Below are 14009 nucleotides of genomic sequence, written 5' to 3'. Positions count from 1 at the left end.
TACCATCTGTTGATAAAACCTGAATGTAAAGTGCATTTTCAAGAATAAAATAGTGCCAATTGATAATTACCAGGAATACGGAAGAAAAAATTTCGCTAAGAAACTCAATTACCAAGTGCTTTTCGAAGAATAATATCGACACAATAGTCACTGTATACCGATTATTCAAAATCAATTTTATTCCGTATATTTTACCAGGCGTAGCTATAAAAACGATAAAAAATAAAATTATCGTAGATCCTTTTGTTCCTTTTCGTAACTAAATTACAACCTGTAAAAACAAAGTGTCTGGACATGAACGTAAATATCCGTACTCCGATTTGAAAAGTATCGGTAATCCGAAGTGGAAACGGTATTCGATACTCGGTACAGTTCACAGTCAAGGTGTTTTGTTCATGTATGCATAAACATACGCGTACGCGTCAATACGCGTTTGATCACGTTTAAATCCATAGGAGATAGGGATACACGTGTCGATAGTTTGCGTGTAACGTGATTGGTTGAATTAGAAATTGAACTTGGAAATATTTTCCTTACACCGCATACACACATTCGCTATCTTTTCCTTCGTGTTATTATGACACTCGTGCATCTTTTTCTAGTCACATCAAATTTTATTAACGCTAATAAAACGTATAGCAAATTTCTCCACATTTTCCCTTTCGCATCTTTTCTCAAGGATCTTCTTCTTTTATTTTTTCATCTACCGATCATTTGACCGGTCGTGGTATAGGTTTAGCGTGAAAGGAGGACTTGGACACCCAATCGCGCGTAATTCTATAGAGAAATGATGGAAAATGACGACGATGTTAACGACGATTTGAAAATTCTCTATCGCGTGAATTCGAGGGGACTGGATAAGTCAATGGATTGGAAAATAGAGTATCGTAGCAGACGTTTATTGCTCGGCACAAATTAGTGACAGTCAGTTATAATGATTATCATCGGAGGTATCGAAAACGCGCAGTTGTTTTTAACGAGATTAATGTTTTATTTAAATAGAAACGTGATTATATGTGCTTGTTTATCTACGTCACGCTACTTCAATTATTGTCGTTTGTGTTTAGTTACACATTACGGGTAGGTAATTCTAACGTTAATATCGATATATATATATATATTCACACGGCATCTTTCTCTTTAGCGTTTTCTAGAAATCTTTTCTCGTTTAAGGGTAGTAAGGGTAGTAACATTTTTGTATTTAAAAACAGGAAAAGAAATTCGAAATAAACGTAAACAAAGTTTATTGGCATCGTGCACCGTATGACGTTAAATTTAAGAGAAGATATACCGTCATACGTATATACGATATATAAATATATAGATCGTGCTCTCGAATGTTACACGTCACCGGTAATGTTCGCTATTTCATTCGCAGAATTGGAATTAAAGTCGTAAATAAACGAAGAATCAGATTTATCTGGAAAATCGATTAAACAAAAGTATTATACATCGTATTTTGAGCTTGACGAAGATACAAACATTTTTGGTCTAATAACTTTGATTAATCGAGAAACAAAGAAAAAAAAACAACTAAGAAAAATATCTTCGAAATGATCGAGAATAATATTCTATCGAATTTACACTTTTTTTCGTGCTCATGCAAAATATACGCTTCCTTTACCCGACGATCGCAATATGTACCTACATTTATAATGTACATTTAAGTAACGTTAGCGAATAAACGACGAATGTTACGAAAATTTTAACATTTTGATCGAGACATCAATTTCATTTACATCGTAATAATCGTTACAATTTCGGCGAAAAGAATAACGTTTACTTTGTAATTTTCCGTATACGCGACGAAAATGAAATTACAAGTTTCTAATACGATTTCGATCGGAATTTCGATCGGAAATTATTCTATTGTATATGTGTATTAAAGTACGGAAAAATGTGCGACGATGCGCATTGCAAGTTGGTCACCCTATATATTAGCAGTAAAGAAATACAATTACTGGTACACGTAAAAGAAATTAGAGGTTGTCAACGCGTTTTATACACGTATTTTCCTTATGGCGTTTCAGAGATCTGATCGTTAAGGACACTATCTCGTACGATATACGCGTATTACCGCGGAATATACAGATATCGCGAAATACCGTAAAAGTATAAATAAACGATGTCTGGTTTTATAACGAAACTATGTTTAAATTGACATTTGAATGATCGGTACCGGAATGCAGCTTTTTAATCGACTTTGCAACGTTTCTATAGATTTACATGCTATATTTTCATATAACGATGACAAGAAATAGAAAATAAAAATAGATTTTGTAAACAGTTTGGAATACGTATAAAGATATGTATAAAGCAACGATATACGTATAAGCGTGGCAAGTACGATGGCGTATTTCTTAGGGCACGTCTTGCACAAAAGAGATTCATATCAAACCGGACATACCGATGTAACTTTTATAGCCGTTTCCACGGAAATTGGAGTAAATTACGAGCACGCTTGTTGACCTTCTTCGTTATAGGAGTTTTCGCTGAAATTCGATTTCATAAGCGGATTCGTAACAGACACGTTAATTTTCTCGATTCGTACTCGCGGGAAAATTGATTTGTATTCGAGAAGAGATGAAAGAGACAGAGACAAGTGGTTCTGACAGCATCTTTAGAGTGGGAAGAACCGATGACTAGCAACTGGCGAGGGGCCCTGAACTTCGTGTAAAAGGTATATACTGGTCCAGAGCGCCCTTGCCTTCGCTTCGTCAGTTTTTTCATCGTCTGCTCTCGGACTGCTGCTTTTAAAGCGATCGTCACGGGCACCGCGCTTTTAAGCGGTTCTTTCACAGCAGGTGTGCACGCATGTCTCTTACTTGCTGCTACTCCTGCTACTCCTGCTACTCCTGCTACTCCTGCTACTCCTGCTATTTTTCTTCCATAATATTACTCCCAATCGTTAAAACCGTGTAACTGCTATGCATATTAAGAGGTTACGCAGTGACGTACGGATATACCGCGGATCCACCCTCCTCTTTTCCATCATGCTCCCTATAAACCTTCCTATCCCGAATAATTGCCGGTTTCTTTTCTTCTTTCTCTTGCGTAGCTCTTCGATAACACACCTCGGGCAAAGCGAACAGACACGTCATAGTTCCCACCGATGTAACAAAAACTTTCCGTTTCCAATAAATCCGATAAATAATCATCTAATAATAATAGAAGCACCAACCTGTATACGTATGAGTATTTACAAATATTTCAAAATCGACTCTAACAATTTTTTTCCTTTTACCAAACCTACATATTCGCCGGTTTGAAACTTATAACACGTTTTCTCCCGTTGCACGATCATTCGTCGATAAAAGTGCAAATTAAAGATCGATTTAACGTGCAATTAGAAAAAAAAGAATTACAGAACTCCTGCATGTAATAATTGGACAATTTTAACCTTGAAATGTCATAGGCGCGGAAAATATTCGACGTAGTAAGTGTTTTTATTAATAAAAAATAAATAATTCTATTTCGAGCATTTACCATTCAAGGATTTTTATTTTACCGATCGTTTATTATTCACGTTCGTTGCTTTCTCAGTTAATCGCTTTTATATTTTAAGTAGATTTTTAAGTTAATTTATATGTTATATCTTTCCATCGTGCGAATATTTTTTCCATCTTAAAATTCCTAGTCGTTCAAATCTAATTAATCTCTGTCGTTACGGATACGCGGTAAACTATGATAAATGAAAAATTGCCACGTAGTGTCATAAAAGGAATGTTTTGCTAGATTTTTTATCCGTGGTGTTTGAACAAAATGTTTCATACCTTTGATCGATACTCGAAAAGAGATATTCAATTTTCATATCTGCCAAATTTTACGTCGATCTGTTAATCTGTACGCAACTCTGTCGTACAGTTAAAAAGAAGGAAAACACGTAACTTTGAGAGAAATGCATTCAACGGTACGACCAAGAGTAATAAAATGTTACTTTTAGTTATGTACTAATGTCTGTAACATACGATACGCGTGTTCTTTTTCAAAATCTTCCTATTTTTACAAAATATCATTTTTATGACTTACTCGCTTTATCGTTTCTATAGTCTCAATCTTGTCAATTTTCGTTCAATTTTCGTTTTCGTTAAAATCTATAGAATTGTATTAAATCCCTCAGCTGATGGAAAAATTGCAAAGCAGATTTCGTTTAACGTGTAACATAAAAATGATCATGTACGTTATTGATTTTCACGTGCAAAACATATCCAAGTGGACGAATTTGGAAAATCAAGCATAGAAATGCTTAATATCATATTAGATGAAGGACTTTTGAATTGCTTCTGTAAATAATGCTGCAAATTATTCTTATTCTTTGAAAATCGTTTGACTTTAGTAATTCGGTGAAGAGTTTCGTCAACATTTTTCACTTGAACGAGTAGTAGCATATTTATAATTTGTTATTTTTATAAATTATAACATTGTACCTTGGAAACGTATATTCAAAACCGCGAATTACTCTCTTTTTCCAAACTCTTTATTACGAAACAATCCTTTAATATGAATTTCTATATTTTCTTACCCTTTAAAAAGAAAAAAGAGAAAAAAAAAAACATAGGAAAAGATAATATATTATATTAAATACAACATATATATTGAAATATTAAAACAAGTAGCAATTGACGAATTGCAGATTTCAAAAACGTTGTTCGAATTGAGATTAATACGGCTGAAAAAGAAGAAGAAAAATAAAAGGGAGTCGAATTTTAATATCAATGAACGTAACGGTTAATGGAAATCAAATTTCGTTTTAATTAGATCGAAAATAACGTACATTCACAACGAGATGAAAAAAATAACACCGAGAAAATAATAGTTTACGCGTTACCACGAAAATATTTGATTAAATTGTTGCTGAAAATGTCAATCATCGCATTTAGCGTATCACCATTATGAATAACTTTTAAAACAAATTTTGACGTTTATTAATTATACGTATATAAAATCATATGGATTTATATTTAAGAGTACTTTGTTCCGGACGATATATTTACAAGTTTGCTCGGTACAATAAATCATCGTCGTACGCCTTAGATTAAACGCTTCTCTATTTTCATCGGATTAAATAAATGACGAAATAATTAATTGCAATGAATCAAATCCAATCCAAAGCTACGTTGTAACGCAACGTAAGATGAAAATAATTCTGCTTAAAAGATAACGAATATTTTTATTCGTTGTAAACGAGTTTAATAAAGCAAACGTTAGATAAACAGAAATACAGAAGAGAATAAGTATGCAAGCAAAGTATTCGAGAATTTACGTTTTAACGATTGTGTAAATATACATCCAAGTCGCGTGTTTTATCGTAATTAGTCGCAACAAGAAATTCCTTTCATTGACACAAATGGTACAGAAACTATGAACTTACCTGACAAACAGCTGTTCTTGGTTATTTACTCTCCAGGATACCACGGTAGCTCCTAGAAAATGGAAAATTTCGATCAAAATCTAAATACGATTTGTTTATTTCTGGCGTCCGGAAAAATAATAACGAACTCTCTACTCGATGTTAATTTCCATGGAATTAAACTCTACCGCCACGCACGCTTGTCATCTAGTTATGTCATTCGTATTGAAAAATTTCGGGAAAAGCTACGACGTGTTTACAATAACTAAAAATTTTCTCCACCAGGACACTCTTTTTTTTGAAAATATTTAAATAAATTCGGTAAATAAAGATGCATAGTAGAAAGAATAAATAGACAACGCGTTGAATTACTGGTTAAATTGTAAACGTTCGATATGTAGAGATGCATGGATCCGTAGATACACGTATGAAAACAGCACAAAAACTGGAGGTTAGGCTTGAGTAAAGGCGCGCACACACTTTTCTCCTCAAACGAAATATAAAAATACGACACAGATCTGGGAGCGGTACGTTATCAACGAATATTACCGTATATATTCATTCAAACTTTTTCCTCGCGCCATCAATGTTTTCTTTAAATCTTTTTTTAACGACACCTTACGATGATGTGGAACATTGCCTTTCGAGATAAAGATGATTCGTCAAATATACGTGTATGTGTATACGTGTGCGTATGTATGCCTGCGTCCGTGTGTATGTATACATCGGTATCGGTGTCCTTTTACGCGTTATGTCAAGAGGATTTTAATAAAACTCGATTGCCAACTCGCAGATCTGATCGTTTGTGGTAATCTGCACGCGCGCACACACCGTGTAAATTAATCGTGCAGGTGGTATTGTTGCCCCTGTCGAGCACGACAACGCTGGTAGCCGCTGCCATGTTTGAGTCGTGAATGCGCCGCCGACTCCTCGACCAACGCAGTCAACCTTTGTTCAATGCCCCTAGTTTACCCCCACCATATTTCGATTTACTACTTTAATACACAAGTCATTCATCGTTGAGTGCCATCTGTCGGCAACGCTTCGAACCTTGTAGGAAAGCGACGTTTCTTTCGGTAAAAACGATATTCGGTAATAAAGAGACGAATACGGAAGAAATAATTATTTCGTTTAACGCTGATGCATTTTGTCACAAATGAAATTTCTTTCCCATTGACACGATACAGGTCGGTTAAATATTCCACATCCCGAAATATATTTGCTTTCTTTTTTTTTTTTTTCTATAAATATCTTTCAATAACTCAACATTAATGAATAACAATAATAGCGACATCTTTTCGATTATTACTCGGATTATAATACGACGTACGATACATGTATAAAAGTATATCGTATTATATTATGATAAATAATTCTTTTAAAACAGCTTACAATCTCGGATAAAGAATATTACGTTTCCTTCATAAGATAAACTATAACTTAGTTACAATAAAAATGAAAGGGAATAAAATTTATATCAACGCGAGAATTTAATTATTTTGTTTATCAACGTAATTGGAAGAATTTTCACGGCGTTTAGAATTTCGATTTTAAAATTCCCGCCACAGTCGAGTGGCGGACCAATCGCATTACGCAGTTGCTATATTTCTGAACGGCAACATTGGGTTTGTTACGTGAGTTGAAAACATGGCATCATTGTAACAGTGGGCCAGAAGACGGGACCGGTTGACAGAAAGTTTGGTATTCTACTACGGTGATGTGTCGTTCGTTGTGTAGTGTCATCGTGCGTTGTATCGACTCGACGGAAAATTTAGCGAAAAGTCGCGTGTCAGCGACAGTTACGATCATTTACGATAACGATAACGTGAATCGAAAGTAATTAGCTGGCAGTGTGTGGTGCTGTGGGGCAGGAGACGATGAGGGTCGGGGGGATAATTCGGGTGGCGACTTAAGGGCAGAAATGTTGAAATTTGGTAGTAAAAGTGACGTTACGGTGGTGCATCGCGCCACTATTCGACTGCTAGACGACGCCGAAATTATCCACTGCGACTTTCAGGTGAGATTCTCGTTAACTAGTCACCACACGCGACCAACTATCGATGACGCTTGTACACGCGCTTTTACCCCTTTTCGTTCTTGCTGCCGGTAACGATCGCTCAGTTTCAAAGCTTTAAACAAGCCGAGAGTTTGCCGGTTTGTAAATGCCTAAATCTGTCTACGCGTTGGTCGAGAAATTTTTGCATGGGTGCTTGTATCTTGGTTCGAGCGAAACAAGCATTTCGATCGATTCCAGAAAATGACTACTACAACTGTTTCTTCGAACGAAACTCTGTTTTTGACAGCGATTACGATTCAACGCGTTGAATTAACGCGAAATATCTTTGTATATCTACCATAGTTTCATTTTTTCGTGTTTGCATATTATAAACATTATTCGTACTCGTATCGTAAACGAGTTTTGCATCGTGTTTTGCACGTTGTATAGCGCGATTATTAGTGAGTGGAAAAAGCGAAATGTATGAATAGCGACAACGCCAGTGTGTCATTTTCTGTATTACTAGGTTATTCTTGATTTCGGTGCGATGACATTTTAGAACCTGTTAGCAACTACGGTGTCTCGAATTTGCGTTTCCCTTCAATTATGTAATTTTTCGATAAATTAAACGGGGTTTTAGCATACTTCTGTTATAATAACGTTTAACTCGAATCGCGAAATGCGTATTTATGTTGATGTTTTACCTGTAATATCTGCCGTGTACGTAACCTGTGTGCGCATCTATGTATGTACGTATGTACACACGCATGCACACATACACACACACACACGTACACGTACACGTACACGTACACGTACACGTACACGTTTACGTAACCTGTGTGCGCATCTATGTATGTACGTATGTACACACGCATGCACACATACACACACGCACACACACACGTACACGTACACGTATACACCTAGTATTGACGGTTTTCTTAGGTCGCAGGACCACGTGCACTTACTCCCAAGAATATTACGATATTACGGAATATTTTTTCCACTATATTTTTATAATCGAATTATTCGTGTAGTACATATTTATTTGATCGTTTTACGGGAAAGAACATATCGATTTGGTTATTTGGGAAATTTGTACATGTAGAGTATTACAGATTTTATTTCGCAGATGTTTCGAATATTATCGAAAATTAGTATATTACGAGTCTCGATAATGATGCATATAAGGAAATAGATGTGTGTACATGTTGGATACACCGTGTGCACACTACACGCACGCGCGCACGTGTGTAAGTACATACACGGCAATTTTATATATTTTTAATTCAATTATGGATTAGCATTAGAAACTTTGTTTTTCCTTTCAACGGGAAAAAATGATACAGCGCTGTGAAATACGAAACGTTAAATAAAATATACTACCTATTTTGTTCGTTGTTAAAATTTCAATAATTTGTGATTTACTTAGATTCGCGTATATGCTGGCTACGAATTCAGTTTTTAAGATTGCTCTTTCGGTTTTCGCTCCTCGCACGTAATATAATATACCGAAGTAAGGTAAATAGTAAAGTGCTGTGAATAATTAATTTCAGTGTGTAATTATACATAACCGACGTCGATACTTATATACATTTTGTATATTTTGCATATAAATTTTATTTACCTACATAGCGTTCTTAAATTAGCGTTAATCACTTTATAATTTACTTTTTATAAATCACCTTTTCTTTTCGATGTTATTATTGCGCGGTAATATCTAATAATAAGTATAACGAGTAATATGAGATATTTAATGTACCTTAATTATTTCGGCATTTCAAAAATTTGTTGCTCCAACGTTCGGTAAGCTTATTTCTCTAACTAAATACTATAAATAATATTTATAGTAATTGATAGACACGCGCAATTCCTTTATAAGTTGATATAACGTTAATATAAGTAATACGTACATTTTTTCTAATTTATTCCTTTTTCTTTGGCCTTTGTATATTTTTTACAAAATTTATCATAGATATTTATTTGCTATTTACTACGTAACCCATAGCACAATCTGAACGGATTGACAACGTCGTGTTTTCTCTTTTATAGAAATATGAAATGTATATGAAACCCTTATTAATAATGTACACATAGTACAGACGTGCGCAGAATGATTCGTCTAAACTGTTACAAATGAATATTTTTAATATGAGACGAGATACGAAATTTGCTTACTATATTTATATTTATAGAGAACGCGTTATTCGTAATGTATGAGATATTTTTAGGTAAATTTCTATTTCGTATTTTTTTGATATTTTTTGTAAATATGAAAAATTTTTTATTAAATACAACGATGCGCTATGCTATCATGGCCGATGTTCTGTAGACTGTGGCAAACAAAATTTATGCTGTAACTTATGTATGTATAGTCCTTTAGTGGACGAAGCCCGAATTTATTTCACGTTGAAATATCCGAACGAGTAACATTGACGGAAACTAGAAGAGATACGGGACTCGAAATTTTACTTTAATTTTCCAAGTGTCAGTAACCCATTTTGATAAAATCTACGGAAGACTTATTTTTTAGATAAATATTTCACTCGTATTATTTTTCCTTTTTCCTTTTTCCTTTTTTTGACGATTGTTCCTATCAACGATAGGCGACGAGGGGTGGAAATAGCCGTGAAAGTTGACGAAAGAGATATATCTTTTTGCGATAAATTTTATTTATGTTTCATGCAATTTAATTTAATTTATTTTATTTTATTTTATTTCATTTTGTCATATAAACCGTGTTTCGAAATACAAATTTTACTAATTTACGAAAACTCCTTTTGAAAAATCTTTCGAAAGTTTCATCGAAATTGATGCTTAACGCTCCCTTGTTAGATTCAGTTCCCATTGAAATGTAGGGTGCTGCCTGTGTGATCATGGGTGTCGCTATAACAATTGGCGCCCTTGCTCGATGCTTTAATTAATGGTCTTGCTATTTTTCTTTCGCTGATCGTACTTCCTATTAGGATTACACGAACGTATTCTTCAAACGTAACAAACATGCTTCGATAAATCTGACAATATTTTTTGGAAAATCCATCATTTTGGACATCTACTTTGGTCATTTTGGTCATCTAATCTTTGATGATATCTCCTTAAGATGTTCCTTCCTTTCCGACGTCACAGTCCGAGGATCTTTTTCTTTATTTTATTTCTATTTCAATTACCTCTTTTAAGCAGACGAACGAATAACGAAATTAATCGTGTAGTTCCTGGCTATAATTTTATATCTCTTTATTAAATACCGTGTAAGATGTAACGATTGTTTTATTTTATTATCGCTCTGGTAAACGACTTCGTATTGTACTATCTATATTATTTATGTATTCTTATATGTATATTTAATTTATTATATATTATTTATATATTCCGAATATGCTGCGGCGAGCAAAAGTGAATCTGTACTAGGTTAATTTTTGGACAGCTATAGCTTTGTAAGGAGAAATCGTACAATAACGTTCGTGGAGTCGATATAAAGTATTTTTGTACTTCAGTACTGTATTTTTACATCCCTGAATTGAATCTATGTAGTAAATCATATAATATTTAATACAATATATTGTCGAATAAATCAGTTAGAGTTATTAGGCTGTAGTAATTAATACCTATTAGGTTGGTGTATCTAAAGATGTTGTTTCTCGAAAATTGTTGCGAATAGATATACCGTATCTCATATTTTGCCCTATGTTTGATGATTACAAGTCACGAATAACAAGAAAACTTGAAGTTATTAATTTCAAATTGTAAATTGTAAAATCTTCCTACGTTCCGACGTTCCTACGAAATATTACATTAAATATAAATTAAAATTGTCAATATTTTATAAGTTTAGCATTGATAAATTATAGGATGTGAAAAATATAAATCTAACATTTGAAGAAATTTATGCTAATGTTAAGATAGTTGATCGTTGATTTATAGAATTCAAGACTGATGACCTTTCATTGGAGAATAAGTCAAGAGGAAAAGGCCGAAAAATTGCATCGTCGATAGTGTTTTAAGAGAGATCGTTGAAAATAATCCACGAGAAATACTAGAAAAGAGAGTATCTCGAACGAAATTAAATCATTCTACGATTATTCGTCGTTTGTTGAAAATAAAAAAGATAAAATGGTGGACAAATGGATTCTATGGTTAAGCGACAAGCAAAAACGAAGATGAATGAAAATAGTTATTTTGTTGTTTCAAAACAATAAACAGGATGGATTAAAACGTGGAATTTTGTCAGATCCTTCCTCCCACCCCTTATTTCACCCTTACTGTACGCTTGTGTATCAACAAATCCGTTAATCGAACAGTTCCTCGAAAGTAGCATTTCAAGAATGTCTCAATTCCATGACCAATGATCGTTATAAATACCACAGCTATTTACAAAAGAGTGCATAAAATTGCGTGGAAATTATTTGCCTTTCTTTTTCTTTTTTTTTTTATATATGTTTTGAAGTATAAGTGAGGACGTAAAATTGAAAGTTCTTCTTTACGAAAACGACATTTCGAATGCACCAACTTAATATATTTGTAATTTAATTACCCATGTAGTAACCAAATATTTTGTCGTATCGTTTTATACACTATTTTACAAGTAAAACTTAGGAAGTGACTTTAGAAATATAAACGATGTATTTTACATAATCACCGATGAAGTTATTAATATGAAAAAGATACGTTTATTCGATAGTTGTTTTTTATTACTAATTCACGCTATTACTGCCGATAAGCAGTGCGATAGATCATAGGATAAATTGGTCCTGTAAACGTTCCATAAGTTTGTCGATTCATAACTCTTACCATGAAATTTTACCGCCAAGTTCATCGATGATTTCACATTGTTAAATATAGCTATTAATCGCTCAGACCTATTCAGTCATTCATTTTAAAATCGATCAACCATTGCAAATGTTTTCCACTCGATTCACCGATATGTAATTTGTTCGTCGTAGTTTTTAGCTGCGTTCTTATCCTTATTCTCTGTCCATTCGATGGTGATGTACATACATGTAAAAGTGGCGCAAAGTTTTTAATATTAAACACTCGTACAAGTTACTCGCCATTTTGATTAATTTCTTATATAGTGGATGCGTCGTTGACGAGATCTATCTTTTCATCTATCTTTTCACCGATATTTGTACAAAATCTTATTTAATAGACGTAATACAGTTGCACTGTTAACTATTGTATCAATTGGATAGTCTTAAAATCGTAATATAGAATGTTTTATTTGAAAATATGAAAAGATAAAATTGACCGAAAGAAAAGTGCACGAACCGAGTGAAACGGAAATCGAGTAAGTATACATATATGCTCGCTATACATTTGCTGCAAAATACAGTTTCAAGTTTTTCGGCAAGTTTAGAGGAATAATTGTCGTGAAACGTTTCGAATTATAATATAACCAGTTTTTAAAAATTTAATTCATAATATTTGCAACACCTGGGGCTGCAGTATTTACTATAATACGAAATTATTGTAATTAATGGAATTAATTTTCGATCTACGTAAGGACAATTTCGAATCGTTAACGCGAGAATTCAAACAGGCATAAAAAGCATTCACGGAAAAAAGATTGCAATAGGGAGAAGATATTAAAGTCACGTTTCGTGACTTTCGTAGTTTACAATTAAACTCGTTATGTACCTATTGTATAATGACTTAACGCTCTTTAATCGTACGCGTTCATCTTGTTTAAATTTATTATTATTGTCCAAATATTTGACAAAGAACTAGCGTAAAAACAGCTTTCAAATTGGGAATTGGAAACACGTTTTACGAAGTATCTTGAAAGCTAGTAAGTTCGAGGAAATAATTTATGTAAATATAGAATCTGTTTGTATTTCGAAGAATTAAAAGATCGATAATACAGTTATAATAGTAATAGAAATTTTAATCAAATTTATTATTACGATGTATGTCGCAATTGTATTTTTTGTATATTCTTTTGTTATTAAGCTTTTTTTAATGAAACGAGTATCTAGTTAATAAAATAGAAATATTTCCTCGCATTCCCTGTGCGAGTATTTGTATATAAATCTAACAGAAAATAATAGTACGCGTTAGAGATACGATACATCCTTTTCATCTGTTATCATATTCTACGTTACGTGATAACCTAAATTAGTTAACAAGTTAACGAGTAATTAATAATATTACATATTCGGTACATGTTCGTTGATTTTCTCCTTGTATCGATTTTCCGTTTAATGCGAACATTTCGCGAGTAGCGAGCGCAATTAAAATAAATTTCATTTTTCCGAAATTTATTTTTGCTTATTTTTAAAAATATATTCGATCGTTTAATTACCTTTAACGGTTATGATTAACTTTACATATCCGACCATGTTGCATAGCGAAATTGATAATTATTTTTAAATAATAAAAATGCATGTCTCTTACTATCTTGTTTACATGTTATGTTCTGCTATATAAATGTATTTCGCATATCTTACTTAGCTTATATTTATGTGTAAATATCCACGCAAATGTCGACCTTTGAAAGCATTATGCAGCGGTTTTTACAATTTCCACTTCATTTATTTTTCTCATTCGAATTACTCACAATTAAATCTAAATATCGATGCGAAAAGTTAATAGATTTGTGTTTTATGTAAAGACGTAATTCTTTTCTTTTTTTTTCTGAAACTTCTCGCTGAGAGAGAGAGAGAG

The 14009-nt window shown here is 33.3% G+C and overlaps 2 protein-coding genes across 2 annotated transcripts in view; one reads left to right on the top strand and one right to left on the bottom strand.

Annotated features, from left to right (window-relative positions):
• Positions 1–6251, bottom strand: part of LOC108553236 (glucose-6-phosphate 1-epimerase) — a 44005-nt gene extending 37754 nt beyond the window's left edge. Inside the window, exons 1-2 of the mRNA XM_017908061.1 lie at positions 6182–6251; positions 5372–5423 (exon numbers count right to left, since the gene is read on the bottom strand). Of these exons, the coding sequence (XP_017763550.1) occupies positions 5372–5423; positions 6182–6251 (122 nt within the window). The remainder of the gene's footprint in view (positions 1–5371; positions 5424–6181) is intronic.
• A 774-nt stretch (positions 6252–7025) lies between these two features.
• LOC108553156 (FERM domain-containing protein 5) overlaps positions 7026–14009 on the top strand; it is a gene marked incomplete at its 3' end in the record, with an annotated part of 321248 nt that continues 314264 nt past the window's right edge. Inside the window, exon 1 of the mRNA XM_017907954.1 lies at positions 7026–7367. Within this exon, the coding sequence (XP_017763443.1) occupies positions 7272–7367 (96 nt within the window). The remainder of the gene's footprint in view (positions 7368–14009) is intronic.

The sequence above is a fragment of the Eufriesea mexicana genome, unplaced genomic scaffold, assembly GCF_001483705.2.
Source record: "Eufriesea mexicana isolate 0111107269 unplaced genomic scaffold, ASM148370v2 scaffold14, whole genome shotgun sequence".
Taxonomy (NCBI): domain Eukaryota; kingdom Metazoa; phylum Arthropoda; class Insecta; order Hymenoptera; family Apidae; genus Eufriesea; species Eufriesea mexicana.
This window is presented reverse-complemented; position numbering and strand designations above follow the sequence as displayed.